Below are 27226 nucleotides of genomic sequence, written 5' to 3' on the forward strand. Positions count from 1 at the left end.
GACAATTTGCATTTCTATAAATATTCCTTTTTTTAAATTACCAATTTTATTGATAAATTTGATAAATGGGAAAAATAGTTCCTAAAAATTGCACTAATTTCATATTCATTGATTGTGTGTTCACCCTTTTCAGTTTTGATACTGATAAATTTGGTTTTCTTCTTTTCCTTTTTATCAAATTAACTAATGTTATTATATATATATATATAATTATTTTATGACTTTCCCTCCATAACACTAGCTCCACTTTTATTTATTAATTTGATAATTTTTTAATTTTAATTTTATTCATCTCTCTTTTGATTTTCAGGATTTCTATTTTGTTACATGAGAATTTAAATAACATTTTTTTCTCTAGTTTTCTTTCTTTCTTTTTTTAATAAGTTGCATAGCCAGTTTGTTGACTGGTTCTATCTTTTTTTTTTTTGATGGAAACATTTAAAATATAAAATTTCCCTATAAATTGTTATTTGCAACTTAAGGCTCTTCACAATTCTACCTTCTTTTCCTCTCTAGCCTTCTTACACATTTCTCCCCCTGCTACAACCTCCATGCATATTGATCTATTTGCTCTTACAAATGACATTTGATTGCAAGTCCTCAAGCCTTGCACTGTCTGTGCCCCATTCTTACCATGCATTCTCCCTCCCTACCTCTATTTTTCAAATGTCTGATTTTAAGAGTCAGCTTCCAGCATTGAGCTTTTTTTAATACCTTGAGCTGCTAATGTATTCAAGGTTATCTTGAGTCTATTTTATATGTGCTTACATGTGTTTTATACCTACAAACATGTTTGTTTTCTCCATCAGAAAGTTTGCTCTTTGAGGGCAAGAAGACGGTTTCATTTTGTCTTTGAATTTTCAGCAAAGTGCCAGGTACAGACTAATTGTTTACTTAATAAGTATTTTGTTTTGAAATTTGAAAACTTAAGCAGAGGGATAATGAAACTTTAAGACAATGGTATTGAATCAACACAAATTAGCTAGAGAAGAAATGGAAAAAAGAACATCAAACTTGTCCTCCATAGTGACCCAGATAAGTCACATCCCTCAAAGCCTCAATTTCTCCATTCATCAAATGGGATCAATAGATTAGCTTAAGTAGTTTTTAAACAACACTCTACAACTTTTGAAGAATAACCCATAGAGACCACATAGTCCAACCCCTTCATTTTACAAGGTCAAAAAGATCAAAAGATTTTGCCGAGATCAGAACAGATTTAACCACCACAACAGAGATATTAACCCAGGTCTTTTGATGTGGTGCAGTGTAGAGTGCTGTGGGGTCAGGATTTCACCCTGCTATAAATGACTCTAGATAAGTTATTAGACCTCTTCTACAAAAAGAGGGGCCTGAAATCAACAACCTGGGTGACTCCAAGTTGTTGAGCCTCTAAACCCAGAGCTCTTTCCATTACACATGTGGCTTCTTTAGGAAGGAGCTGTTTGCTCCAGGAATATACATCTCCGGGGAGGGGAGGAGGGGAAGAGGAGCGGGAATTTTCTGTGCGTGTCTCTGGATGCTTCCTGGCTCTAGTGAGTCTCCTTAGGGAGAAAGCTTTTTTTTTTTCTTCCCCATTTTAGGAGCTGCAGCTCTCCAGTTCCACAATCACTCCTTTCCATCTCTTCCCTACCCCCAGCCCATCAGACCCCAGAGACTCTGGCACATCCTCTCAGCCAATGAAAGGCTAGCTTAGAGACCAGGCCTGAATCAGTGGGAATTATGTGTGTCCCACAAGAATAATTTGGCACTAGAGAAGGGAGCCCCTGGCCCTCAGCTTCATTTCATCCACCTTCAAGTTAATATTGCCTTGGTCCTGGCCCCTCTGGTCTACCATTATCTAATAAAGTTTACATATATATGAATTAGATCACACAGACTTAAGGTTTATGAAGCCATTTCTTCACAATTATCCAGTGAGGTAGTTCAGGAAGGTGTAAGATCCCTATTTTATTGAATAAAGGAAATAAGACACAGAAAGGTCAAAATAATTTTCCTATGGGTTCACAGTGAGCTAGGGTTCTACTCTTCCAGGCTGCTAAAACTTGCTTGAAATAATTTGAAAATTATTTCTCCCATCTGCTGCTGTGACTTCTGAATATTTATGTATTAGAATACTTAAAGAACATATGACATTTTAGAAGCTGTCTAATATTAGTGATCCTTTTAAAAATTTATGCATGTCTTTTTTTCCTCTAGTTCACTCCAAGAGAAAAGGGACTCAGTCTTAAAAACTTTTTTTGTGCATCCCATGCTGGCCAGCCTAGCTAAGTACAATAACATAGCATATGCTTATTGGCTAAATATTTCATTCTTTCTTTTGATCCCATTGCTAGCCTCTCCCCTCCCTCTGCTTTTCCCAACTTAAATACCCCTTCCCTCTTTTCTCCCCTAATCCTCATTATCCTTCAGGTACAAAGCTCAAGTTTCTTATCTCCTCCCCACAACATTCCCTGACCTTTAGTGGCCAAATTGATCTCACTTGTTCCTGCCCTCCATAAGCCTGTGTCTATTCTACTCTGATATTTAACTGCATTTTTCCTAGCACAGTTACCTATTTCCTGCATTTCCTCAAATATGGCTATATTCCTACAGGGCAGGGACTATGTCTTCTTAACCACCAGAGTCTTAATATCCCAGCACAGGGCTTCTTACATAAGAAGAAATCAGTAAATGCATCTTATAATAACATTCTAACAAAATCTTAAATTTCTAAAATGCTTTAAAGGGACACTTTTTCTTTCTCTATGATGTTGGTAGTAAAAAGATTATTATCCTATTTTACAGAGACAGAGGCTAAAAAAGGATAAGTGATTTGCATAGCAAATGCTAAAGCCAGACTCTAAATACAAGTCTCCTGACTCCCAAACCCAGGGCTCTTTCTACTGTATACCATGTAAATGCATGGAGAATACAAGCAGACTCCCTTCTACTTGGTTCCAGTGGGAGGAACTAAGTGAGAATAGGGATGAGGAGAATGATTCAAAGGATAGCTAGACCACTTTCCCCCCCCAAAAAAAATCAGACTTCTCAGTGAGTCAAAGTAGAAAAAGCAGAGGCATAGTGACTGGAGTCATGAAGCAATGATCCTAGATGCCACTAACTCCCTGTGCGGCTCTGGTAAGTCCTTTCCTACTCTGGGCCTCAGTTTCCCCAGTTGGAAACCAAGGGGATTTTCTATGTTCTAAAAGAACAAAGTAATGACTGATCCATCTGGCTAGCCTAACTACCAATTTCAAATCTTTGCTTCCAAAAACTATCTGTCAAGGGAACAAATCGCTGAGTGTACAATGCAATTCCTACAGCTAAAAGCAAAATGATGGCTACCTGTTTGTTGAGCCTCCCTTTGTCTTCAGTCTTCACATCTGTAGACTCATTAAAAATCCGAAGACATTCTTCCATGGGGTCTGAATCGTAATCCAATTCCTTCTCCAGGACAGAGTAGTCGATGTCATCGGAGGCCTCAGAAGATGAGGATGAAGAGGTAGAGATCTGGGCACCCCGGAGGAGCTTTGGTCCCTTACTCTCATTCGGGAGGCTACAGCTTCCATCATCTGAGTCTGAGTCTGAGTCTGAGCTTAGACTTGGGAGAGTGGTAGGAAGAACTGGGGATGTCCCTTCCCCTTCATCCCCACTCTCATCTCCAAAGAGATCAATATGGCTCAACGTCCTCTTCTTAGGCTTTGGGGACCCCTGGGAACTGCTTTCATCTAGAGAAAGGGACTTCTTGTCTTTCAGCCTACCCGAAGAGGTTTTGCTGCCTTTCTTGTCTTTTAGCTTATTGCTAGTGGACATGTTTTTCCCATTGGGAGGATCTGCTGGCTTCAGCTTGGCCTCCTTCTTATGGTTCCCCAGCTTCCCTATGCTCGGTCTCTTACCAAGGTCATCATTCTTCCTTTTCCCTGAGCTGGCCACTGACATAGCAGATAACTTCTCCTTCCTGGTCACCTCTTGCTTTTCTAACTTGGACTTATCCATTTTACTTATGTGTCCATCACTTTTGACCTTAGAAAGTTTCTTCTCTCTGTGATTTTTCTCCCCTAATTTTCCTTTTGCTTTGTCTTTATTCTTCCCTTTGTCTTTCTCGGACGATTTACTTTTTTCTCTCAGACTCTCCACTTCTTGATGGCCTGAGCTCTTTTGGTCATGTGATTTTCTTTTCTGGACTCTGTGATCCTTCAGGCTGCCTTTACACTTTAGGTCCCCAACTGCCACTTTCTCCCTCCCTTCTGAAGAGTGTTTGTTTCCTTTTCCACTTTTCTCTGATGGAGGTTTTCCAATAGGACTCTGCCGCCGTTGGATATCCCCCATGTCGTATTGCACAGCAATCTCCTTCGTCTCCCTCAAACTACTTTCCTCAGGTTCCAGAGGCTTTCCCTTAGCAGGGGAGGACCCACTGCTGGACTGACTCTCTGAACTAGTTCTAGCTTTTGTGGGGCTGGCAGGATTTGGCTGGTTCTCTGAGCTGGGGTCCTCATCTTCTGAGTCAGAAAATCTGGCATCTGTTTCATAATTGCTAAAAACATCGCAATGCTTCTTGAGCGAAGGAGTATAGGACTCATCTTGGTTTGAGTCCCTTCTCCTTTTGATCCCCCTCTGGTCTTTCGGACTGCCCTTATTTAAAAGCCTGGCTGAGTAATTTGAAAGAGGGTCATATTCCAAATCTGTGGATGGCTTAGAATTGTCAATCACATATTTACTGTTGGGAACAGCACGGTTATATTTTTTGGGTTGGATCACAGACTTTGGAACATATTCCAGAGAGTTACCTTTAGCCTTGGATTTCTCCAAAGAATCCAAAGTATACTTGTTACATTTATTAGCAGCAGCCAAGGGGGTAGGGTTATAGTCTGTGTTATTATTTAATAGATTGTAGCTACCTGGATTATATTCTAAGGATGTGGCAAAGGAGTCTGGGTTGGGCACTCCAGCTCCAGTGGGGCTTTGTGAAACAAGTGAGGTCTCTGTGGTGCCATATTCCTTGGTTGTCTCTAGCAGCTCCTTATATTTCTTTTCCTCTCGTTCCACTTCATTCCGGACAGCCTCAATGGCCTGGTTGACTAACTCTAGCTCCAAAATGCCAGAGCTGGGTTCTGGAACATCCCCCAGGGAGCCATGTTCAGTTCCAACTGAAGGCTTCGGAAGGTCAGGGTTATATGGGTCATAGCCAAGCTCTGAAATGAAAGGGGGAGGAGGGAAACAATAAATACCCATGTTTTTATAGACTACAAAAAAATGTATACTTTTGATTCCATTACTATAACTATTAAAATCTTGAAAACTATTAAGAGGAAGAAAATTTTAAGGAGTGATGGCATGGAGAGTTTTAAGAGAAAACTTAGAAGAACTCTATGAACTGATACAAAGTGAACTGAACTGAACTGGAACAATGACAACATGACAGAAAAAAAACAAATTTGAAAGACTTTAGAATTTTAATTAAATGCAAAGATGAACTAGCAGTCCAGAGAACTGAAGTTATAAAGCATGCCACCCAATTCTTGCCAGAGATAATGGACTTCAATTTCAGAAAGATACATATATTTATGGATTTCTCAATATGGGAATTCACTTTGCTGTATTATGCCAAGCTTGTTATGGAAGTTTTACTTTTCGGTGTATGAGTTTTGTTTTGTTTTTTAATGGGGTAGGGGGCTGTAAGATGAAAGAATAATTTAATTTTTTTAATGGTAAGAAACAAAAGACCTAAATGTACAAAGTTAGCAGCTGCTGTTGCAATAGCAAATAATGAGATTGAATCATAACATATTAATATAATTCAGTAATGAGTCAGAGATGGCAAATATGAAGAATACAAATAAATAAAGAAAAGACTTATATGAAATAACAAAGTGAAGAAAAATAAGAACATCTATGCTATGACTAAAATAAAAACATCAAACTAAAACTACAAAAAAAAAGGGGGGGGGAATAAACAGTAGGTTTTGCTAGGCGAGGGGGGGAAGGAGTTAACATTTTAAAAAAAGTAAATGATTTGTACTTTATGATTTCTTTACAGGATTGTTTTTACCCCATGTATTTGAATGAATTTACTGAAGAGTAACAAGTTGAGAATAAAACATTGCAAATAATTAAAATGTACACATCTTTAAAAATCCCAATTTAACAGATTAGTTCAATAAAGAAGTAACATTCAGAAGTTACCAAATATGTTCAAAAGAGTAACATCTCCTGCATCCAGTGACCTACTTCCCAGCAATCTCTTATTAGAAAGTACAAAGACCCAAAAAAGAAGAAACAAAGGACTCTTGAGGAACAAAAATGAATTTCATAAAATCTACAAAGCTATGAATAGACATGCCCTCACTCAGGGTCTAATTATGTTTTCCACACAATTCAAACATTCTTGGTTATCAGTTCTCTCCTAGTATGCAGAAAGTAAATAGTTCATTTCAAAGGGGGAAGAGGGTATACACATAAACTATGATATAGTGCTAGAAGCTGATACACTAACAATGAGAACTGACAGACAAGTAAAACACCTAAGTTCAGTTTATCAGTTTGCTTGTCCTTGAATCTTGGGGTAAAAATGCATGTCTTCAGGTGCTATTAATAGGATGGTATTAAAGTACTACAAATTAACAGAATGTTCGAAAAAACAAACAAACAAACAAACCAGTATTCCTGAGAAAAAGACTCACAAGTACACAGATTATGACAAAGAAACAGCCTCAGGTCTATCTGGTACAACCCTATAATTCTGAAGATGAGACCAAGAAGATGAGACCAAGAGGGGGGTAGCAGAACTTGGATATGAACTCAGTCCTTCCAACTTATCCTATGTTCTTCACACAACTCCACAAAGCTGCCAAAGTTAAATCACATGTATGTCTTCGATATGAGAAAGGACTGAAGACGGCAGGTAAGCCCTTTAAACAGGTCAGCTTAGGTTATCTGAAATCTTTATTTCAGGGGACCATTGCCTTCTCGAAGGCTGTCTGATAACTGAAATGCCCCACAGAGAATCAAATTAAAACTGTGACCCAAATTAGAGTTTACTTAGTACAGGGAGTTGGGTACATCTTTCCTGCCCACTTCATTCCACTTAACTTGCTGGGGCACAAGAATGTTTGCTACTGTCAATCAGTACAAGAAGAGGGCATAGGAACAAATGGGCTGGGCGGGAGCTCGTTGGTCAAGACTCATGCTCTGTATTATAAGCATTACAGATAAAGAAAAAAAAAAAGGATATATGATCTTTTACGAAGTGAGTTCAGTTGAAAGAGAAAAGAAATAGCAAAACAGAAAAGGGGTAATAACTACAATAGGAAATAAACAATTTCCTTCCACTGGTTACATTTTCTGTGATTTTCCTGTAATCCTCCACTAAAGTCCATGACTCAGTTCCTCTCTGTCGCATGGAGGGGATCTAGGATTTTCAAAGGGTATCTCTTACCAGTTGTCAGGACTCTTTTCTGTCTCTAGCTTGAGACCTCCTGAATTCAGTTGATGCTGCTTTTGTCACCACCACCTACTCTCACCACTATTGTTTTATCCATGTGAACTCTAGGTCAGTCTCCTCCACTGTGTCACAGATTTTTTTTTGTTTTGTTTTGTTTTGTTTTTTGTTTCTGTGTTGCCTTACGCTGGAAGAATGTCTTTTTCTAATCTTTTGTTAATCTTGCCACTCTAACATACAGTTTAAACTATTACAATTAATGTTTTGGTATTTTTGGAGAAGAATGATGGGAGAGCTTGATTGAGTGCTTTACTTCATCATCTTGACTTCACACCCAGAAGAGTAGATTATTTAATATTTACAGTTTTTTTTCAAATTGGCCATTGGTTGGCAAAGTAGACTAGAACTTCAATTCCATTTTTCTAGTTATAAGTGTGAGCACTGATCAGTCCTAAGAATCCAGAAAGACTTTGTATATAGGCCCACTAAAAATTGCATGACGGTGGTTCTAGATCAACTCAACTATGTCTACCAACATGGCTGAATTTTTAAAATATTTTGGTTTTGTTTTGACTGGAACTATGATTTCATCTGTGTAGACAGTCTGGTGAAGAACTTCTCCTACCAATGTACCCCAGCATTTTCTTGGCAACAGAAACGTTACGTGCTTTGACCAGGATGCCAAAGCTAAAGTATATCAAAGGTAGCTTTGAACCTGATTGCAAGACCAGCTCTCTAACAGGCTGGTTCTCCTTTAAGTCTTACCGGTACTAAAATGGCATGCCTAATATATACCACATTAAGTACTTTTTAATTTCACTAGATCATAAATTGTGCTTGCTTCTATGTATTTTCAGCAAACTGAGAAAGAGCAAAGGACTAAAGAAAGCAGAGAATTACTGCACTTGTGATGATTACTGAACTGAAAGGAAGGCTGGTCCAAAGATCTCCAAGAAAACCAAAACAAAGAACATTACAATTTGCCTCTAGAGAAAATGAGGAATCACTGAAGTTTCTTGAGCTGGAGAATGACATAGTCAGACTTGCTTTTAAATTATGAATTGAATATAAAAGCCATATGAAAGAAATTAGATTTAAAACTACACTTTTTGCCATATGCCACAATGAATTCTAGATGGATATCAGGTCTATTAAAGTTTTTATCATGAAAATTAGGAAACAAATCCATGCATCTTTCATAACTATGGATAAGAAGTGAATTCTTAACTAAAGAAGGGATAGATGTAATTGGGAAAGATAATACAAATAACATGGAACTGAAAGACATTTTCACTTGAGCAAAATGAATACAATCAGGATAAGTAGGGAAGCCATCAAGAGGGCAAAAATCTTTTACAGGGAATTTCATCAATAACATACATTATCCAAAATAGACAATTAACAGAAAGACCAAAAGTTCATTCCCCAATAGGCAAATATTCAAGGGATATGAAAATATTTTTCTCAAAAGAACAACATGCATGAGAATAAATGCTCCAGTTCTGATAATAATAGAAATGTAAATCAAAATAATTCAAAGGTTTGATCTCACACCTAGTCATTTGGCAAAGATGACAGGGAACTAGCCTGTATTGCAGAAAAGTAGACACACTAAGTCATGGTTTCTGGTGAAGCTGTGAATCGGTACAACCATTCTGGAAAGCAATTTGAACTTGAAAGTGTAAGAGCCCTTTAAATGGGTGGACACAGTGCATCGGGAAGATTGAGGCCCAGAAGTAATTTCTGTGGCTATTAGGACTGCCCTTGGGTGGGATCTTGGCCACATTGAGATAACTTCGTAATGGGTGACTCTCTCGCTGATTGGCTGTGTGTGTGACCTCACAAGCCCTTTATAAGGCCACTGCAGGCAGCAGTCGCTCTCTTTAACCTGGCGCTCTTCACCCTGGCTCTCTAGCCTGGGTGGCCAAGCAGAGATGGATAGCCAAAAGAGGTAAGGATTTTGGTAGTGAACACGTGGGTCTTCTGACTCAGAAACCAGCAAGTCAGGGCATCAGTCAGGGCATTATGTGAGTAGGTATAATAAAGGCTTTTAAGATTACACGTGGCTGTTCTTGAGCGCACTACCGGTTATTAAACTATAGATTCAAGAGATCGTGGCCAGAGACCTTTGAAGGCCTCAGAGGAGGCAAGCTGGGTAGAGATCACACTGCAAAGGACAGTGGCCAAAGGTACTCTGTTGGGCCTACGGCAGACTAGTAATGGTAACTGACAGGAGAGCACGTTACATGAAAGAAAAAGACTAAAATGTTTATAATCAGTGACCCAAAAATTCCTCTGCTAAAATATGTCCTAAAGAGGTCAAACACAAAAACAAAGGCATCACACTCACCAAAGTATTTATGACATCACTTTTTGTGGTAGCAAAGAACTGGAAATAAAAGTAGAAGCTGCTCATTAAAGAATGGCTAATGAGTGTATCTGCCAAGGCAACCAAGATGAATCCAGGAACACAATTATGAAACACTTTTCACACAAATAAATGTCAGATCTAAATAAGTGGGAAAATATCAATTACTCATGGGTAGGCCAAGCTAATATAAAAAAAATGGCAATTCCACCTAGTCTATTTATTGAATACCATACCAAACTGCCAAAAAAAATTATTTTATAGAACTAGAAAAAAGAAGAAAAACATCAAGAATATCAAGGAAATTAATTGGAAAAAAAAAATGCAAAGGATGAAAGCCTGCTAGTACCAGACTTTAAGTAGCAGTCATCAAAAACATCTGGTGCTGACTAAGAAATAAGAGAGGTGGATCAGTGGAATAGGTTAGGTTATATTAACTACGGGAATAATCAATGACTACAAGAATATACTGTTTGAACCCAAAGACTTCAGTTTCTGGGATAAGAACTCATTATTTGATAAAAATTGTTGGGAATACTGGAAAATAATATCAGAAAACTTGACAGAGAACTATGTCTCATACTCTATACCAAAATAAGGTCAAAATGGGTACATGATTTAGACATAAAGGGTGAGCTAAAAAGGAGAACAAGGGATAGTTTACTTCTCACATCTTTAGAGGAGAGAGGAATTTATGATCAAACAAGAAATAAAGAATATTATGAAATGCAAAATAGATCATTTTGATTACAATTAAAAAGATTTTGCACAAACAAAACCAATGCAGTCAAGATTAGAAGGGAAGCAGAAAGTTAGGAAACAATTTTTATAGCCAGATCTCATTTCTAAAATATACAGAAAACTGAATCAAATATATGTCATTCCTCAAGGGACAAAGGGTGAAAGGATAGGAATAAACATTTTCAGATGAAATTAAAGCCATCTATAGTCATATGAAAAGAGCTCTAAATCAATACTAATTAGAGAAATTCAAATTAAAATAACTTGAGGTACTATCCCATACCTATCAGACTGGTGAAGATAACAAGAATAATGATAAATATTAAAGGGACATGGGAAGATTGGAACACTAATGTTTGCTGGTAAAGTTATGAATTGATCCAACCATTCTAGAGATTTCACCTCCATATCTCTCAAATCTATCTCCTCATGCCATTCAACTAGCCATCATACCCATAGAGTTCCTCATACTCTCTTGCCTGGATTACTGCAACAATATGTTCTATTTTTTTTTTTCTTGATTTAAGTCTCTACCCATACTGACTTGTCCATTTGCAAAGCTGCTGAGATCTCCCTTTCCAATGCATAGGTCTGACCATGTCATTCCCTAGCCAGTAGTTCCCTACTGCTGACCAGATATATGCTCAGATTCTGTTTGACATTTAAAGTCCTTCATAACTTAACCTACCTTACCAGGTTTACTATACATTGCTCCCCTTCAAACACAGGGGTCCAACCAAACTGGACTATTTGTTATTTTTCATAGATGATATTCTATCTCCAGTCTCTATCTCTTTACTCTGGTTGCCTGTCCTGCTTGGAGTAAGGAAGGATGCTGATTGAAACAAAGACTGGATTATTACTCGTCAGACATGTTCTTCTTTGAGTATCCCTCCAGTTTTAACATTCTGGCAGCACACTACTAGGCTTATATCCCAAGGAAATACTAAAGAAAGGACAGGGACCTGTATGTGCCAAAATGTTTGTGGCAGCCCTTTTTGTAGTGGCTAGAAACTGGAAAATGAATGGATGCCTATCAATTGGAGAATGGTTGGGTAAATTATGGTATATGAATGTTATGGAATATTATTGTTCTGTAAGAAATGACCAACAGGATGAATACAGAGAGGCTTGGAGAGACTTAAATCAACTTATGCTGAGTAAAATAAGCAGAACAAGGAAATCATTATACACTTCAACAACAATACTGTAGTGAGGATATATTCTGATGGAAGTGGTTATCTTCAACAATAAGATCTAATCCAGTTCCAATTGATCAATAATGGACAGAATCGGCTACACCCAGAGAAGGAACACTGGGAAATGAGTGTAAACTATTTGCATTTTTTGTTTTTCTTCCCAGGTTATTTTTACCTTCCGAATCCAATTCTTCCTTTGCAACAACAACAACAAAATTTGGTTCTGCACATATATATTGTATCTAGGATATACTATAACATATTTAATATGTATGGGAATGCCTGCCATCTAGGAGAGGGGGTGGAGGGAAGGAGGGGAAAATTCAGAACACAAGGGAATACAAGGAATAATGTTCTAAAAAATTACCCATGTATATGTACTGTCAAAAAATGTTATAATTATAAAATTAATAAAAAAAAAAATTTCCAAAAAGAAAAAAAAAAAGAAATGACCAGCAGGATGAATACAGAGAGGATTGAAGAGACTTACATGAACTGATGCTGAGTGAAATGAGCAGAACCAGATCATCATTATACACGGCAACAACGATACTGTATGAAGATATATTCTGATTGAAGTGGATATCTTCAACATAGAGAAGATCTAATTCAGTTCTAGTTGATCAATGATGGACAGAATCAGCTACACCCAGAGAAGGAACAATGGGAATTGAGTGTAAACTGTATGCACTATTGTCTTTCTTCCCAGGTTACTTTTACCTTCTGAATCCAATTCTTACTATGCAATAAGAAATTCGGTTTTGCACGCATATATTGTATCTAGGATATACTATAACTCATTTAACATGTATGGGATTGCCTGTCATCTAGGGGCGGAGGTAGAGAGAAGGAGGGGAAAATTCAGAACAGAAGTGAGTACAAGGGATAATGTTGTAAAAAAAATTACCCATGCATATGTACGTACTGTCAAAAAAAATTATAATTATAAAATTAATAAAAATTTAAAAAAAAAAAAAAACATTCTGGCAACACTACATAGAAGATATGTGTTAAGGGGCAGGGGGGAAAAGTTTAGGTAGGTAGAATGGAGCCAGATTTTAGAAGGTTTATAATCCAGGAAGAATTTAGTAGAATAAGATACAATGGTAAGTACTAGGTTTCTTATCACTGAAGCTCTTTAAGCAAAACCACAAAAAATAGCATAAGGTAGCTAACGGGAAAACAAACAAACAAACAAATAAAAATGTTGAAAAGCTTTAAAAAGGGATTCCTATTTTAAGGAAGTAGTGAAATTCCTTCGGCCTTGATATTCTAGAGACTAGAAACTACCTAAGATCTATAGAACTGTGGGTAAGTTGACTTATCTTTCTGAGTCTGTTTTCTTGCCTACAAAATGGAATGAACGTAATACTTGTATTATCTTTGATAAATTTTAAAGCATTTTAGAAATGAGAGTTTTACTATCATTAACATAATCTAAACTCCTACTTAATGCAAGAGTCATTTCTGCAATGTCCCTGACAATTAACCAACTCCTGTGAGAAAATAAAATTGATTACATTTTGTAAAAATCACTGACATTTTGTGTAACTTCTTAAGTCATGTTTCTTTGTCTCATAGTTAAGTTCAAAAGTTCTTGTAAATCACTGTCCTTCCTCTCTTTATGTCAAGGAGATCTGTGATTTCTGTACTACTAGTTATTCTTGTAAGGATACAAGTGGACAGAATCAATCAGCTTTCCTTAGCAACAACAAAGAAAATCTCTTCCCTTCTACCAAAAGAGATCAAATGACAATCCTACTACCTGCCTATATGCTATTCTATTTTTATCCACTTTCCATAAACTACAAGAAATCATTAAACCTCTCCTCCTCAAGATCTTTTGGCTTGCTGGGGAACTAAAGACCCCTTTTATTGTAGTTGCTGAACTTATCAATAAATTGAACATGCTCAGAACTTTGTTGCCCCAATTTACCTTCATTTCCATTTTTGCAACTGGCGAGCTAGCCAGGTGTTGAGAGGGAACAACCAGCCCTGTGGATAGTCTCTAATGAAATCCTGAAAAGCACTCTGATGATATTTCACCAGAGACTTCTTTGTGAGAGGCTGCCCTGGAGGTCAGACTCCTCTTTGGTCTCAAAAAAATTATCCAAGCCATAATAAAGCCCCTACCCTGTTGGAGAAGCTGGAACTTAGCTTGTATGTTTTAGTGTTTCACATTTCCTGAGATTATTTGGCAATGAATGACTTTCCTAAAGGGATAAAACTGATTTGTGTCTTGATTGTTCTTCAGCCTGAGCCCCGAGTCTCCCTTGGAGAAAAAAAGTTTACTATTTGGCATTGAAATGATCATGGCTCAGAAAAACCTTAGTTTGAGAAATTTGTTAGCTGTATGACCTTAGTCAAGTTATCTCACCTCTTTATCTCAGTTCTCTGTTTGGTAAGGGGAAGGATAACCTATCTCCAAAGGTTATTATAGAGATCAAAATGATATGATTATGCAAGGCTTAACATGGTGCCTGGCATGTGGTAAGCACTATGTAAATGTTAATTATTGTTATTTTATACTGGTTATCTTTATATTGTATTTTAAATGTGTTGAGTATAAACTGCTAGAAGAGATAAAATGATTTTCTATGTAAGATAATTTGGCAAAGCATTCAACTGAACTAATGTCATTTAACTGGCAATAAGTTTTGTTTCAGGTTTTAAATATATAATATTGTGTTTGTTATTATTGTGTTTATAAATTTTCTTATGTTGTGAATCATTGTATAAAAGATGCTAGTAAAGAATGATGAAATTGTATTGTTGGAAAATTTAGGCACTTTTGATATGCATTCTGTTAAATTATTATTAGAATTATGAAACATATGAAATATTTGTTATCTTAAGAGGGAGAAATAATTACTTTGTGAGAAAAGGGGAGAAAAGAAGAGAACCTTGTAAAATCCCCTTATTTGTAAATTTGCCAAGCTCTTGGGACCTTCTGCTTGGATAAGATTTTAAATATGAAAGAATTTACTAAATGCTGTAAAATTCTAAAATAATCAGTAAGTAAAGGATATGAACAGACAATTTTCCAGACAAAGAAATTAAAACCATTTTTAGTCATATGAAAAAAATGTTCTAAATCACTATTGATTAGAGAAATGCAAATTAAGATAATTCTGAGATAACACTTGATCCCTTTCAGATAGGCTAAGATGACAGGAAAAATTGATGAATGTTGGAGGAGATAGGGAAAAACTGGAATAATAATACATTGTTGGTGGAGTTGTGAACCAATCCAATTATTCTGAAGAGCAATTTGGAACTATGCCCAAAGAGCTATCAAACTATGCATACTAAGCAGTGTCACTATTGGGCCTGTATCCCAAAAAGATCATAAAAAAGGGAAAAGAACCCACATGTGCACAAATGTTTATAGCAGCCCTTTTTGTAGTGGTAAGAAACTGGAAATTGAGTGGATGTCCATCAGTTGGAGAATGGCTGAATGAATTACGGTATATTAATGTGATAGAATATCACTGTTCTGTAAGAAACGATGAGCAAGGTAATTTCAGAAAGTCCTATAAAGACTTACATAAACTGATGCTGAGTGGAGTGAGCAGAACAAGAGAACACTGTATACAGTAACAAGATTATGTGATGACCAACTGTCATAGATTTGGCTCTTTTCCACAATAAGGTGATTCAAAGCAATTTAATTTCTCTACTCAGTAGTGATTTAGACATTTTTTTCATATGATTATAGTTAACTTTGGCTTATATATTCACTATCTCTGTAGAATTCCAGAATATAATCATATTCTTAATTTTTAATGACTGATTTTTATACCAGCTTGTATGTAAATTAAAAAGAGATGTTCAGTAGTTTTTTTTTAATCTAATACACTTTTTTATTGCTTACTATTATTGCAACAATATGAGAGAAATAATATAACTGTCTGACCCTAAGCTATGAATACTGAAACTTGCTATATGGGGTAATAATCTCTTGAAATTATAACTTGATAATATTCTGAGTTCCGAATTCAGATATAAATGTCTGAATGAGCATTAAATCAAAAAATCCTCCATTGAAAGGAAATAACACAAGTTGCTCAAAGTAAATGAAATCTAAAAGTTAACTTTGGTATAGCTGAAGGTAAGATTCTCTTGGCTCAATTTCCTCACTGGGAATTATTTCCTTTTTGAACAGGATGTTTCCTGGTTATTCCTGGGCCTGGATATGAAAAGTATTTACCATTTGGCATTAAAATGATCATGGCTCTGAAAAACTTTAGTAGTAATTTTTTTAACATAATGAATTTTGTTTCTGCAATAATCCAGCACTTCTGTACTACGGTTATAGGATACAAATATAAAAGACCTGTTTTCAATCTATCCAAAGCAACTGAGTACTTGTGTTTAGCACCCCTTCCCTACTAGTCATGATATAGGGGCAACATTCTCTTAAGGGGAAAAGATGAAAAAAATTTTATAAGACACAGATGTAAAAGTTTTCTATTTAAATGGAGTAGTAAACTGAGAAAACAACAGGATCATTTCCTCTAAAAACTAGAATATTTAAATGTATACCATTTGCTTCCAAGTATTTCTAACGGCATAATCCATTTTTAAAACTGAATTAAGGATTCTCATGTAAGATTACACTGATAATTGTAAAAAGGGTGAAGTTATTTTCTTAGTTTAAGTATTGGATAATTTTGAGACAGAAGGAATATAAATTTTAAAAATTTAATTAAAAATAAACAGAAGGGCCCATTTTACAAATCAAGAACTCAAATTCTTTTAGAAATTCTTTTTTTAGCCTATCAATAACAATGAAGTGATATGTAAAGACAAAAATAGCAAATGGCTTGTAACAACTGAAATTTTCTGAATTATGGATTCTAAATTTGATGTTGTTTTTATAGTTCTATTATTAATAGTTAATTGTACTAAATTGTTTTCAGTCTTGTTACTGTCAAAATTACCTAGAAATCTCTGAAAATAACTTGGAACAAGAGATGCAAATCTATTTAGAAGAAATCCCCTTCAGAACTACACTGAGAACAAGGCCTATTCCAGAATGTCCAAGAGTAGATGTTTCCAAGAAACAGATGACTACTTAGGAAATTGGAGGTTCAAGATGAAATGAAATGTGCTAAGTGGACATTGGGAATGAGATATAAGGACACTTGATGTTAGTTAATATTGATCATCATTATTGTACTACTTTGGCTTTTTATTTCATGGTATTTATGTTTGCTGAATTTTATTGGTTATCCTGGTGACATAGAAATCTCCTTTCTCCGATTTGCCCTTGATGAGTCCTCCAAGTAGTTTGAAACTCTCACTTAAAACTGAGAAGTTGACTCAAGCCACAAATTAAATCTATCTCCTCCTAGACTGATGTAGGTTTTGTAGCTCAAACAGCTTTACAAAATTATACAATTTTAGATATTTTTACAGCAATTCAGGGAAAGGCTTGGAGTCATGAATAACCAGGCAGGAAAAATTGTGACAACCTTACTAAGATCCAATGTTTTATAGCAAAAACACAACTACCACTCCCAAATGATCTATGGTGAAATAGTTGGCTCTTTGGATACAGGGAAATGGTTTGTTAGCCATCTTTGTTAAAGCCTGGTCCAGACTGGCCACAGAAAAGCTTATGGCAATACACACTGCTAACATTTACTATGTTAAAAAATATAAAAATTACAGAATTAGTGTAAGAATAAATGATTCATAGGAGACTGTCTCAGATAAATCAAAGAGGGGGATTTACAAAATCAAATTGATTCCACTCTGTAATTAATTTTATTCTATACTAATCACTGACATTTTGCAAACTGCCAACTGTCATGTTTCTTTATCTCTGAGTTAAGTTCAGAAATCTCTAAGTTTAGTCTTCCTGTAAATCACTGTTCTATCTTTATATCAAAACTTTATATCTCTGTACTGTTATGTGTCCTTGTGAGGATACAGGTGGACACAACCAATCAGCTCATCCTTTCTAACAACAGAAATCAGGTGACAACCCTATATTCTGCCTATGTACTGTTCTATTTTTATCTACTTTCCCTAAACAAAGTCCTACAAAACCCACTTCTGGGTTTTCTGGCTTATGAGGAGTTAAAAACCCTTTTTATTGATTAGTACTAACCTGACCAAGAAATTGAATGTGCTCAACACTTTGTTATCTCAATTTACATTAATTTCAACTATAGCACCTGCTTGAATACCTTCAATTATGGGGTATACATAAGTTCCTAATACTACTTGATGCCTCACAAGCTACACATGCAAGCCCTACCTCCATGCCTGGGATGCTTTTCCCTTCCATTTCTATCCCCATTCTTACAATTCCTACCCATCTCTAAGGCTTAGCGAGGAGAATGTGTCTTTTTTTTTTTTTTTTTTTTTTTTTTTGAGAATGTGTCTTTACACAGATCTCTAACTCTTCTGATTCCAGTGGTTATGTGTTCTCTTGTCCTCCTAAAACTTACTTTGCATATATTTATCTATGCACTTTATATCTTCCCAATAAAGGTTAAATAGAGGGGACTATTTTTTGTCTTTACTATCTAGCACATCTGTGAAAATGATAATATAATCATAACCACCAATATTTATATGGCATTATATCATAAACATATTGTGTTAAATACTGTACAATCATGTACACAGTAAGTGCTTAATAAATGCATGCTAAAATTAAATGGTTTTCTGTTTCTTAAGAGTAAAAATCTGCATCTTTGGAACTTAATTATTAAATAAGAATAGCAGGGAAAAGTTCTAAGGAAGCATATAACAACAACAGTAATAGTAATTATAATAACAATAGTGATAAATTTCATTTGTAGTGAGCTTTAAAGTTTAGAAAGAGGTATATGAAAGTTATTTTATTCAAACTTCAAGACAACTCTATAAGGCAAGTTCTACAGGGATTACATTTTACAGGTAAAGAAACTGGAGCTCACAGAAAGGTTAAACAATTTGAAATTGCCCAAGACTGCCTCATTAATAAGTCAGAAGTAGAAGAGTATTCCTAATCTTGAAACAGCTAGATGCTTCAGTGAATATAGCACTGGCTCTGAAGTCAGGAAGATTTGAGTTCAAATCTTGCCCCATTCTGTCCAAGTCACTTATCCTATTTGCCTCTGGGAAAGGAAATGGCAAATCACTCCGGTATCCTTGCCAAGAAAACACTATGGCCAGTACTGGCATAATAAGGAGCACAAGGTCACAAAGATTCAGATTTGGCTGAACTACTGAACAAAAACATTCTTAATCTTAGAACATACAGTCTCTGGGACTATACAGAACAAATGTGCTCCTTCTTCCCAATATCATCCCTTCAGATATTTGAAGACAGTGACTATAGCCCCTAAAATTTCTCTAGAACCAACCTTCCTTATTCTTTCAGTCTTTCTTTATTCATTAGGGTTGGGGGTTTTCTAGATATGTACCAGTGTAAGCAACTAAAAAAGATTTATCTAAAGGCCTTGTGAAAACAACAAGCAATAGTGTATCTGAAAAAACCCTTGAAGATTATCTGGTCCATCTGCATATTTTAGAAAGAAAACCAAGGCTCAAAGTGAGGTGGTAATTTGTCTAAGGTCACCCAACAGCATAACAAAGCCTAGAATCCAGCTCTCTTCGATTTCCAGTTCTGTGACCTTTGAAATACAAGTTCAAAATTCAGCTTTACTCTTCCTTTGTAAACTTTATCCTTCTCTCCCCAAAAAACTAAAATCAGGAAATATTTATTATACATATATTTTACTTCAATAACTCTGAACATAAGCTACACATAAGGGTAAGAGATGGATGATATCATAGCAAAGGACACTTACTGAGAAGGAAGGTATCCCAGAAGCCAAAGGAAGAGAGAAGTACTCAGCAGGAGCAGGTGATTAACAATGGTACAAGCTTCTGAGAAGTCAAATAAGATAAAGACAGAGAAAAAGCCACTGATTTAAGAAGTTACATGATTCAAGAGTCACCTTAGGTGTCAGCAGCTGCAGCCAAGTCATAAGATCAAAAATCAAAGATTTCAAGGGATTGAAAAATGAGCAAGGAAAAGTAGTCAGAGACCCTTTCCAAATCCTTATCCCTCGCTTCTTTCAACCAACTGGGTCTTTTCTAGTAATAATGGAAAGAAAAAGATTTGGACTTTTTTTGAGTCCCAGTTCCAGTACTTACTGCTAGATGAACCCGGCAAGTCCTTCACCAATCTGATGCTCAGTTTATTCATTTTTAAAATGGGAATTTGTACTAGCTAATTTACAGATTTACTGAGAGGAAAATACTTCCTAAAACTTAAATTTGAGTTATTTATTACTATTAGGTTAGGAGGATAATAGTATATCCTTTTAGCTATAGCGTTCTTTACTTGAAGTCTATGAATTTTAAAAAAAATATAACTATTTCTATATAACCAGTTTCTTTTGCAATTCTATGTATTATTTTATGAATTTAAAAATATCATTTGGCAAAAGGGCAGGTGTCTGTTTCACTAGACTACTGTTATGAACCAAATAAACATAAACTGAGGTACAAGTTTCTGAGCAATTCAATTTATTGATAAAGCTAACATTTACCACTGAAAGGGATCTTTCAACTCCTAAGCAAAACAAAACAAAACAAACCCTAAATAAGGATAGATAGATCACTTTTACTGACAATAGGCACATAAAGATTAGAAGACAGCATCACAGATGGAGGGAACAAAACTATTAGTTACAAAACCTGAAGCCTCACAGGTTGGAGGATAATGATTGGTTGAAAATCAGGAATGCAGGATAGCAGCAACCCCTCCTTTCATGTTGCCACAATGGAAAGTTTATTGGAGGTGTCCACTTGCATAAGTAGGTTTTGTCACAGGAATAATACAAAAGACTTTCTTAAAGGAGCACCAGTGCTATTGAGATTATAGACTAGATTCTCTTCTATCCACTTACATCCTTCAAGGAGAGTAGATTTCCTTGACAAGAAAAAAGTGGAAAACTGAACTTTTCAACTTAATTAACTATGAGAAAGATTTAACTCAGAGTCAAAGAAATGTCACTCAGGCAATATATAAAACATCAGTGGTGATAGAGAATAGAATCAATTACCAAAGAAGACAGTATCAATTTTATTTTTTCACTACCAAAGTGGTCTGGGACACAAAAAGATTAATAATCCCTCATTTAGCACTAAGACTACACCCCACTTAATAGCCCTGAACCTGAAAAAAGAATTTCTGCTTTCTGCCACTAATTTGCTACTAAAATCTGGAACTAGTTACTTGCTCTCTCTTCTAAATTTTGATTACCCCAAGACTCAACAATCTTTAAGGCTATTATTACTTCAAACATTCTACAGTACTAAAGCATGATATGATCAGCCTGCATGGGCTTTAAAGGCCCTCTCCAATCTGGCTCATCTTGCTCTCTTTCCAACAACATCCAAGTCTGTCCCTATTCCCAAACATTCCAGTCTTAACCTTCATCATCTACATCATTTCCTGACAGCAGAATGCTCATCACTCTTTTCTTCTCAAAAAATTTCACTTTGCCCAAATTCTTCAAAGTTCAGCCCAAGTTTCCTGGGAAACCACATGGAACAGTTCAATAAACTCATTCCTCCCACATCATTTCACACATTTCAACCCACTAAGCTGTATAGCAAATTCTGGAAAACAACAAGAAATGGGGTTGAGGGAGGGGATAAAACTAGAAGAGAAAAAGTTACCAACTTTTGGGCATTGTTTCCTCATCTGTAAAGTCAGGTTCCTAGGAAAAGGTGTGGTAGATGGAGTCAGTTACTCCAGGTTCAAATCCTGGCTCTAACACTTAAAATCATAAAACCATCAATTTTAGGCTGGACAGAATCTTAGAGCATCGAGTTCAACCTATTCATTTTACAAAAGAAACAAAGGTCCAAAGAGACAAAATTATTTGTCCAAGCTCATAAGGTACTAAGAATAGAATGATGTGCACAATGACCTCTCAGAGCCTCAGTTTCCTGATCTTAACAGTGTACACTATAGAAAATGAGAGCTCATTCCAGTTCTAAATTCTCTTATCTTTCCCCTCAAAAGTTACCAACAAGTTGAGACAGAATTAGCACAGTCATTAAAGTCTTCTTTTATTTTTAATTGTTTTGCAAATGTCTCTTCCTTTTCCCAACTTCCATCCCCATTTCCCAGAGGGATTTTGTTTATTAAAGAATCAGGGACCAGGAACTAGAAGGAAAGTAACCTATCACCAGCCTACACCAGAATCAGAGTGAGAACTCTCCATTCCCTAAGGATATTCCAATCAGAAAGATTTGGGTATTCTAGTCAGAAAGATTTGGCATCCTTAATCTTCCCAGGAAGTTAGCAATTCATATTTCAAAAGCCCTTTCTTCAAACCTGCCCAGTGAAATAGGTAAGTATGGTCATCTTTTTATAGATAAATAAGCATAGGCAAGGGAAGTCCTTGTAAACTCAGTAATCTGGATTTGAACTTAGGTTTCCTAGTTAGTCAAAGCCTACTAAAGTCTTGTCCCAGTGAGGTCAGTCAACATTTAATAAGCACCTAGAATATACAAAGCACTGGGATAAGGGCTGTGGATACCAAGAAATGCAAAAAACAGCTACTGTCTCCAGAAGCCCTTAGTTCAGTAGGGAAGACAACACATAAATAACTATCTCTATAGGATCTATATAAGATAAATTGGAGATAATTAACAGAGAGAAGATACAAAAATTAAGGAACATCAAATAGAAGGGCTTCTTGCCAAAGATGAGACTTTAGCTGAGATTTGAAGGAAGCCAGAATAGCCAGCAGGAGAAAGAAATGGGAAGGAGAGAGTCCTGCATGGAGGGCAACCAGAGAATATGTCCAGAGTTAGGAGATGAGAATATCTGATTTAAGGAACAGCAAGGAGGGCAGTGTCACTGGACAGCAAAGTACAAGGAGAGGGAATAAGGAGTAAGAGGGCTGAATAAGAGAATAAGGGTAAGAAGGGTGACATTATGATTTAATATTTGGTCATGAAGTTAATAGGGAGCACCACTGGAATTTCCTAAATGAAGGGTAGAAGGAAAAAGTAAAGTGGTCAGACATACTTTGGAAAGATCTGACAGCTGAACGAAAAATGGACTGAAACATTGAGACACTTGTGGCAAGACGACCATCCAGGAGCCTAATGCAATAGTCCAGGTAAGAAGCAATAAGGGGCTGAGGCAGAGTGGTGACAGTGTCAGAGGAGAGAAGAGAGAGTATATATCAGAGATTTTAAGATGAGAACTACAAGACTTGGCAACAGATTGTATGTGAAAAGTGTTCTTGTAAGCAAGATCCATGGGTTGATAATGGAATGACTAGAAGGAAGGTCATACCTTTGACAGTAAAGGGTTGAAGATGTCTAGGGGACAATCAGTTCAAGATCTCCAAGAGGCAGGTTGGAAATAAAGAGACTAGAGGTCAGGAAAAAGATGGGACTGGTTAAGTAAATCTGAGAATTATCAGTATAATGAAAATTTAATCCCTAGAAGGTGATGAGATCACTAAGAAAAATAGCATAGAGGGAAAAGAGAGCAGAATCTTGTGGGTCCATCCATGAATAATGATTTGTGGCATGGAGGAAGATCCAATATAGAAATGATCAGACTGGCAAGAGAACTGGGGAAGGTCAGAGCCATAAATATTTAAAGGCAAGAGAATGGAAAGAAGAAGAGAGTGATCAACAATATCAAAGGCTAGAGACAGCTCAAGAAGGATGAGGATTAAGAAAGGGCCATCAGAATTGGCAATTATGAGGTCACTAGAATCTGTGAGAGACCAGTTTCAGTGGAATGCTGTGGTCAGAGAAGAGAGACTGCTGAAAATTAAGAGGATAAGAGGAGAGGAAGTGGAGGCACAAATTCTCCATGAATTTAGACTCCTGGGGAAAAAAAAAAAAAAGGGAGAAAAATATGGGAAGTTAGCTAATGGGAATGACTGGATCGAGTGAGGGTTTTTTGAGGACTGGGGAAGATATGGGCATGTCTGCAGGAACAGGTAAACAGTCACTAGACAAGGAAAAATCAAAAATTAGTGAAAGGGGATGGAAAGAAAAAGTGGCCAATCTGCTCAAGAAATACAGCAGATGTTTAGAAAATAGTTGGTAACATGAGTATATCCTAAGCCAGTTTTTAAAACCAGATATCAAGAGTACAGATTTAGTTTAAAAAGAAACTAGCAACCAATAATGAAAAAACATCTGAATGAAAACAGCCTAATTAGATCTCTCTCAGCCCACAGCTCCAAGTTTCCTTAAAGTGCATTTCATTCTGAAACAGAGTACTTTTAATATCAAGAAAGTTTCAGTTCTTCAGCTGGACCTAACCAAAGACTCCTCCTCCCACCAGCCCTAGCTATATCCATCCATTAGTAAGGAAGGAACTGAAGCACAGTTTAAAATTCTCACAGTAGAAAAAAGGATAAGACTTTTCTTTTAGTCTGGTCCTCCCAATTATCCTGTCTAGTGTGGAAGCAACTTAAAATTGGTTCAAAGAATAGTCACAGAATATCAGAAAAATGGCTAACAAATTTTGTATGACTAAATATATTGGGTATCATTTCTTATCTGGAATTGAAAACAAAACAAATTGTATGGGGGGGGGGGGGGGAAAGACGACCATGGAGAGTATCAGAATTAAAGAGAAATCTTAGATCATCCAACAACTCTTCTCTTTATAGATGGGGAAATGAGGCCCAAAGAAGAGGTGTAGTATGTGACTCGCCTATTTCTGGTCACACAAATGACAGAAACTGTCATTCAGTTCTGTGTTTTGAGAATTCCAGAGCTTTTTAAGGTTAGGGGAGTCCTAAGGAAAGAGAAAAATTCTAAGAGTCACTGAGCTTTCTTTTTAAAAGAAAGCATTTTGCAAACTTTAAGAGCCCTATATAAATGTGAGTTATTATAGCTACTCATATAATTATTTCAAAGCCCTCTGGAATTAAGGTTACCAAAGGAAATTAAATATTTTCCTGAACAATCCCATTTAAAAAAAAAAAAATGCTCTTTAATGAAGTTTTGCATCAGACACATCCTTTATCCCAAACTCTTAGTTCAGATAAAAGGTCAGACAAATTATCTGCAACTAAGTTGGCTTCAAAAACTACACGAAAAACTAAAATTAATTCAAGTGCAAACCTTGTGAAGTTCAAATAGAAGAGTTTCAAGCCAGAAATAAAGTACCAAAAAGTACTTAGTAATTCTTTTGAAACATAAATACCTCAACAGAGTTAATTAAACCTAGGAGTCATTCTCATCACAATCAGTAACTGTTGAAATTGGAAAATGTGTCTAAAATGTAAGAAATTTGTCTCAATTACCCAGAATCCTGGACATTTTTGCAGAGAGAAGGCAAATATTCACGTGGTATTTTTCTAACTCAAAAAATATTTTAGGCTAGATGTTTTAAAACGCAGAAATTCTCCTGCTTGTTTTTAAAAAGAAAAATGAAGTTAAGCTATGTTAAGTGACTTATCCATCCTCAAGTAGCAAGAGCTGCAGCCAGCAGAGCTAGATCTCCTAGAGCCAAGTTCAGTCAGTGTAGTCTAGAATACACTGGGGTGTGTCTAAGGAAGGAAGCCTCCGGAGAGATTTCGTGTGAAGACTTAGATCGGAGACCCGGCTCTGCCAAAACTGCAGAACTACCTCTGGGGCAAATCACTTCAGCTCTAGGTAAAACAAGGGAATTGTTATAGGTGGTCTTTAAGGTCCTTCCATTCTAAAATTCTATGATGTATCTAAGGTAATAAAGTTAAGGAGCTGGAAATAAAGTTCATTTAGCTTAGTCAAACAATGGCTACATTAAAAAAAAAAAAAAAAAAAAACAAAAAAAAAAAAAAAAACCACTCAATTCCCAGCCACAGTTGACACAGAAGGAGGTAGTAATTAGCAAAGTCTGACAGCTCTCAAAGCTTCTAAGGAACAGCCCCACAACCAGGAGAGCGTCCAGGGCTGGGTTCTGGAAAAGGAGGAGGAAGAGGGAGAGACTAAGTATCTCAAAGAATAAAGCCAAAGAATATTAAAACAAAACTCCATTTACCAAGAGCACGAGGCTGACTTCCAGTTTGAAAACATGGACCTGAATCTTTAAAGAATTACCTGACACTTCTTCCGCCAACAAGTGATGAAGGTATTTGTTCATGGGAAGGCTTCCAGCTTAGTACCTCGAGTTCACTCTCACCCCTGAGAACCATACTTTGCATCTGCATACACACCCTGCCACAAGCAGCTGACCTGGGTCTCCAATAGTCTTTCAGCTGCTCCAGAGCATTTAAGATAATTATAAGGAAGAGGAGGGCACAGAGTCAGTCCCCTTCACCCACAGTCTTTAACTCCACCACATTCAGTACCTAGAGAGGGACTGTCAGCCAGTAGGCTGGCTCCAGGGAGGGCCGGCGGAATTAAGAGACCCTTCAGTAACAGAAATGCTTTGCCTACGGCTTAGTTACCATTAAAAAGGAGTGGCCTTCAGGCACACACACTGGGGAGCTTTTAACAAGGGAGCCAGGAAAGTGCTTTAAGCTTTTAGAAATTAGAAATTGAAGAGATTTACTAATGATCTGAGTTACTATAGTTGGGAGGACAAGATACTGTATAAAGAGATTCATCTGGGGATTTTCTTCGAGAAGCACTTTAGGAAAACAAGTTTAATTGGACTAATTCTCTGGACAGCAAGGATGAAGGGGGGGGGGAAAAGCACGCTGTTCTGGGAGCCAGAGGACCTTGGATATGCAGCAAGGTTTAATGGCAGCTCTGACAAGTCACTTCCCTTTCTGGGTCTGTTTCTTTACATGTAAAAACAAGGATGGAAGGAGAGTTCTAGAAGGATATTATAGGATTATTGCCCTAGTCTAATTCTCTCATTTTAAAAATATGATCTAAGAAAATAAATGACCTGTCCAAGATCTTTCAGTCAGTAACCAAGTAAAGAACCAATCCAGGTTTTGGATTGTGAAGATTAAAGATAATGAACAGAAAGCACTTAGTAAACCTGAAATCCCTAAAATGAACAATGATCAGACTGGGAGAAGCAGGGAAGAGCAGGGCTCTGAAAACTTAAGGGAAGAGAGTATGAAGAAGAGGGTGAGCAACAACATCAAAGGCCACAGACTGCTGTAGGAGGAGGAGGAGGGTTGAGAAATGGCCATCAGAACTGACAATTAAGAGATCATTGGTAACTTTGGAGAGACAGTTTTAGTGGAATGATGAGGTCAAAAGACAGACTGCTCAAAGTTTTGATGAGGAGTAAATGATGAGAAGTAAATTGTGGTCTAAAGAGAGATGGGTCAGTTCCTTTTCTCTCTCCTTCTTTCCCCAAAGTAACCAATGGCGGGTTGGGCAGCAAAGGAATTTGCTACTTAATGCTGTATGGAAACATAGTCTTTATTGATTAGAATGGAAACACCAGAGAGCCGGTGGGCAAGGCCCATTTTTGCAAAGAGAAGATTTTTGAGTTCTCTCTTTTATGCAGTGATGTAAATAAGATAAGGACTCTCTTGTTATCTTTTG

At 36.6% G+C, this 27226-nt stretch overlaps 1 protein-coding gene across 2 annotated transcripts in view; it reads right to left on the bottom strand.

Moving 5' to 3' along the window:
- REXO1 (RNA exonuclease 1 homolog) overlaps window positions 1-27226 on the bottom strand; it is a 100100-nt gene that overhangs the window by 59107 nt on the left and 13767 nt on the right. Inside the window, exons 1-2 of one of the 2 annotated variants that reach the window (XM_074303606.1) lie at window positions 25817-25943; window positions 3328-5174 (exon numbers count right to left, since the gene is read on the bottom strand). In XM_074303606.1, coding sequence (XP_074159707.1) covers window positions 3328-5174; window positions 25817-25859 — 1890 coding nt within the window. In that variant the 5' untranslated portion in view covers window positions 25860-25943. Of the gene's footprint in view, window positions 1-3327; window positions 5175-25816; window positions 25944-27226 lie in introns of those variants that run through there. The other variant, XM_074303596.1, reaches the window with a different exon arrangement.

Source organism: Sminthopsis crassicaudata, chromosome 1 (assembly GCF_048593235.1).
Source record: "Sminthopsis crassicaudata isolate SCR6 chromosome 1, ASM4859323v1, whole genome shotgun sequence".
Taxonomy (NCBI): domain Eukaryota; kingdom Metazoa; phylum Chordata; class Mammalia; order Dasyuromorphia; family Dasyuridae; genus Sminthopsis; species Sminthopsis crassicaudata.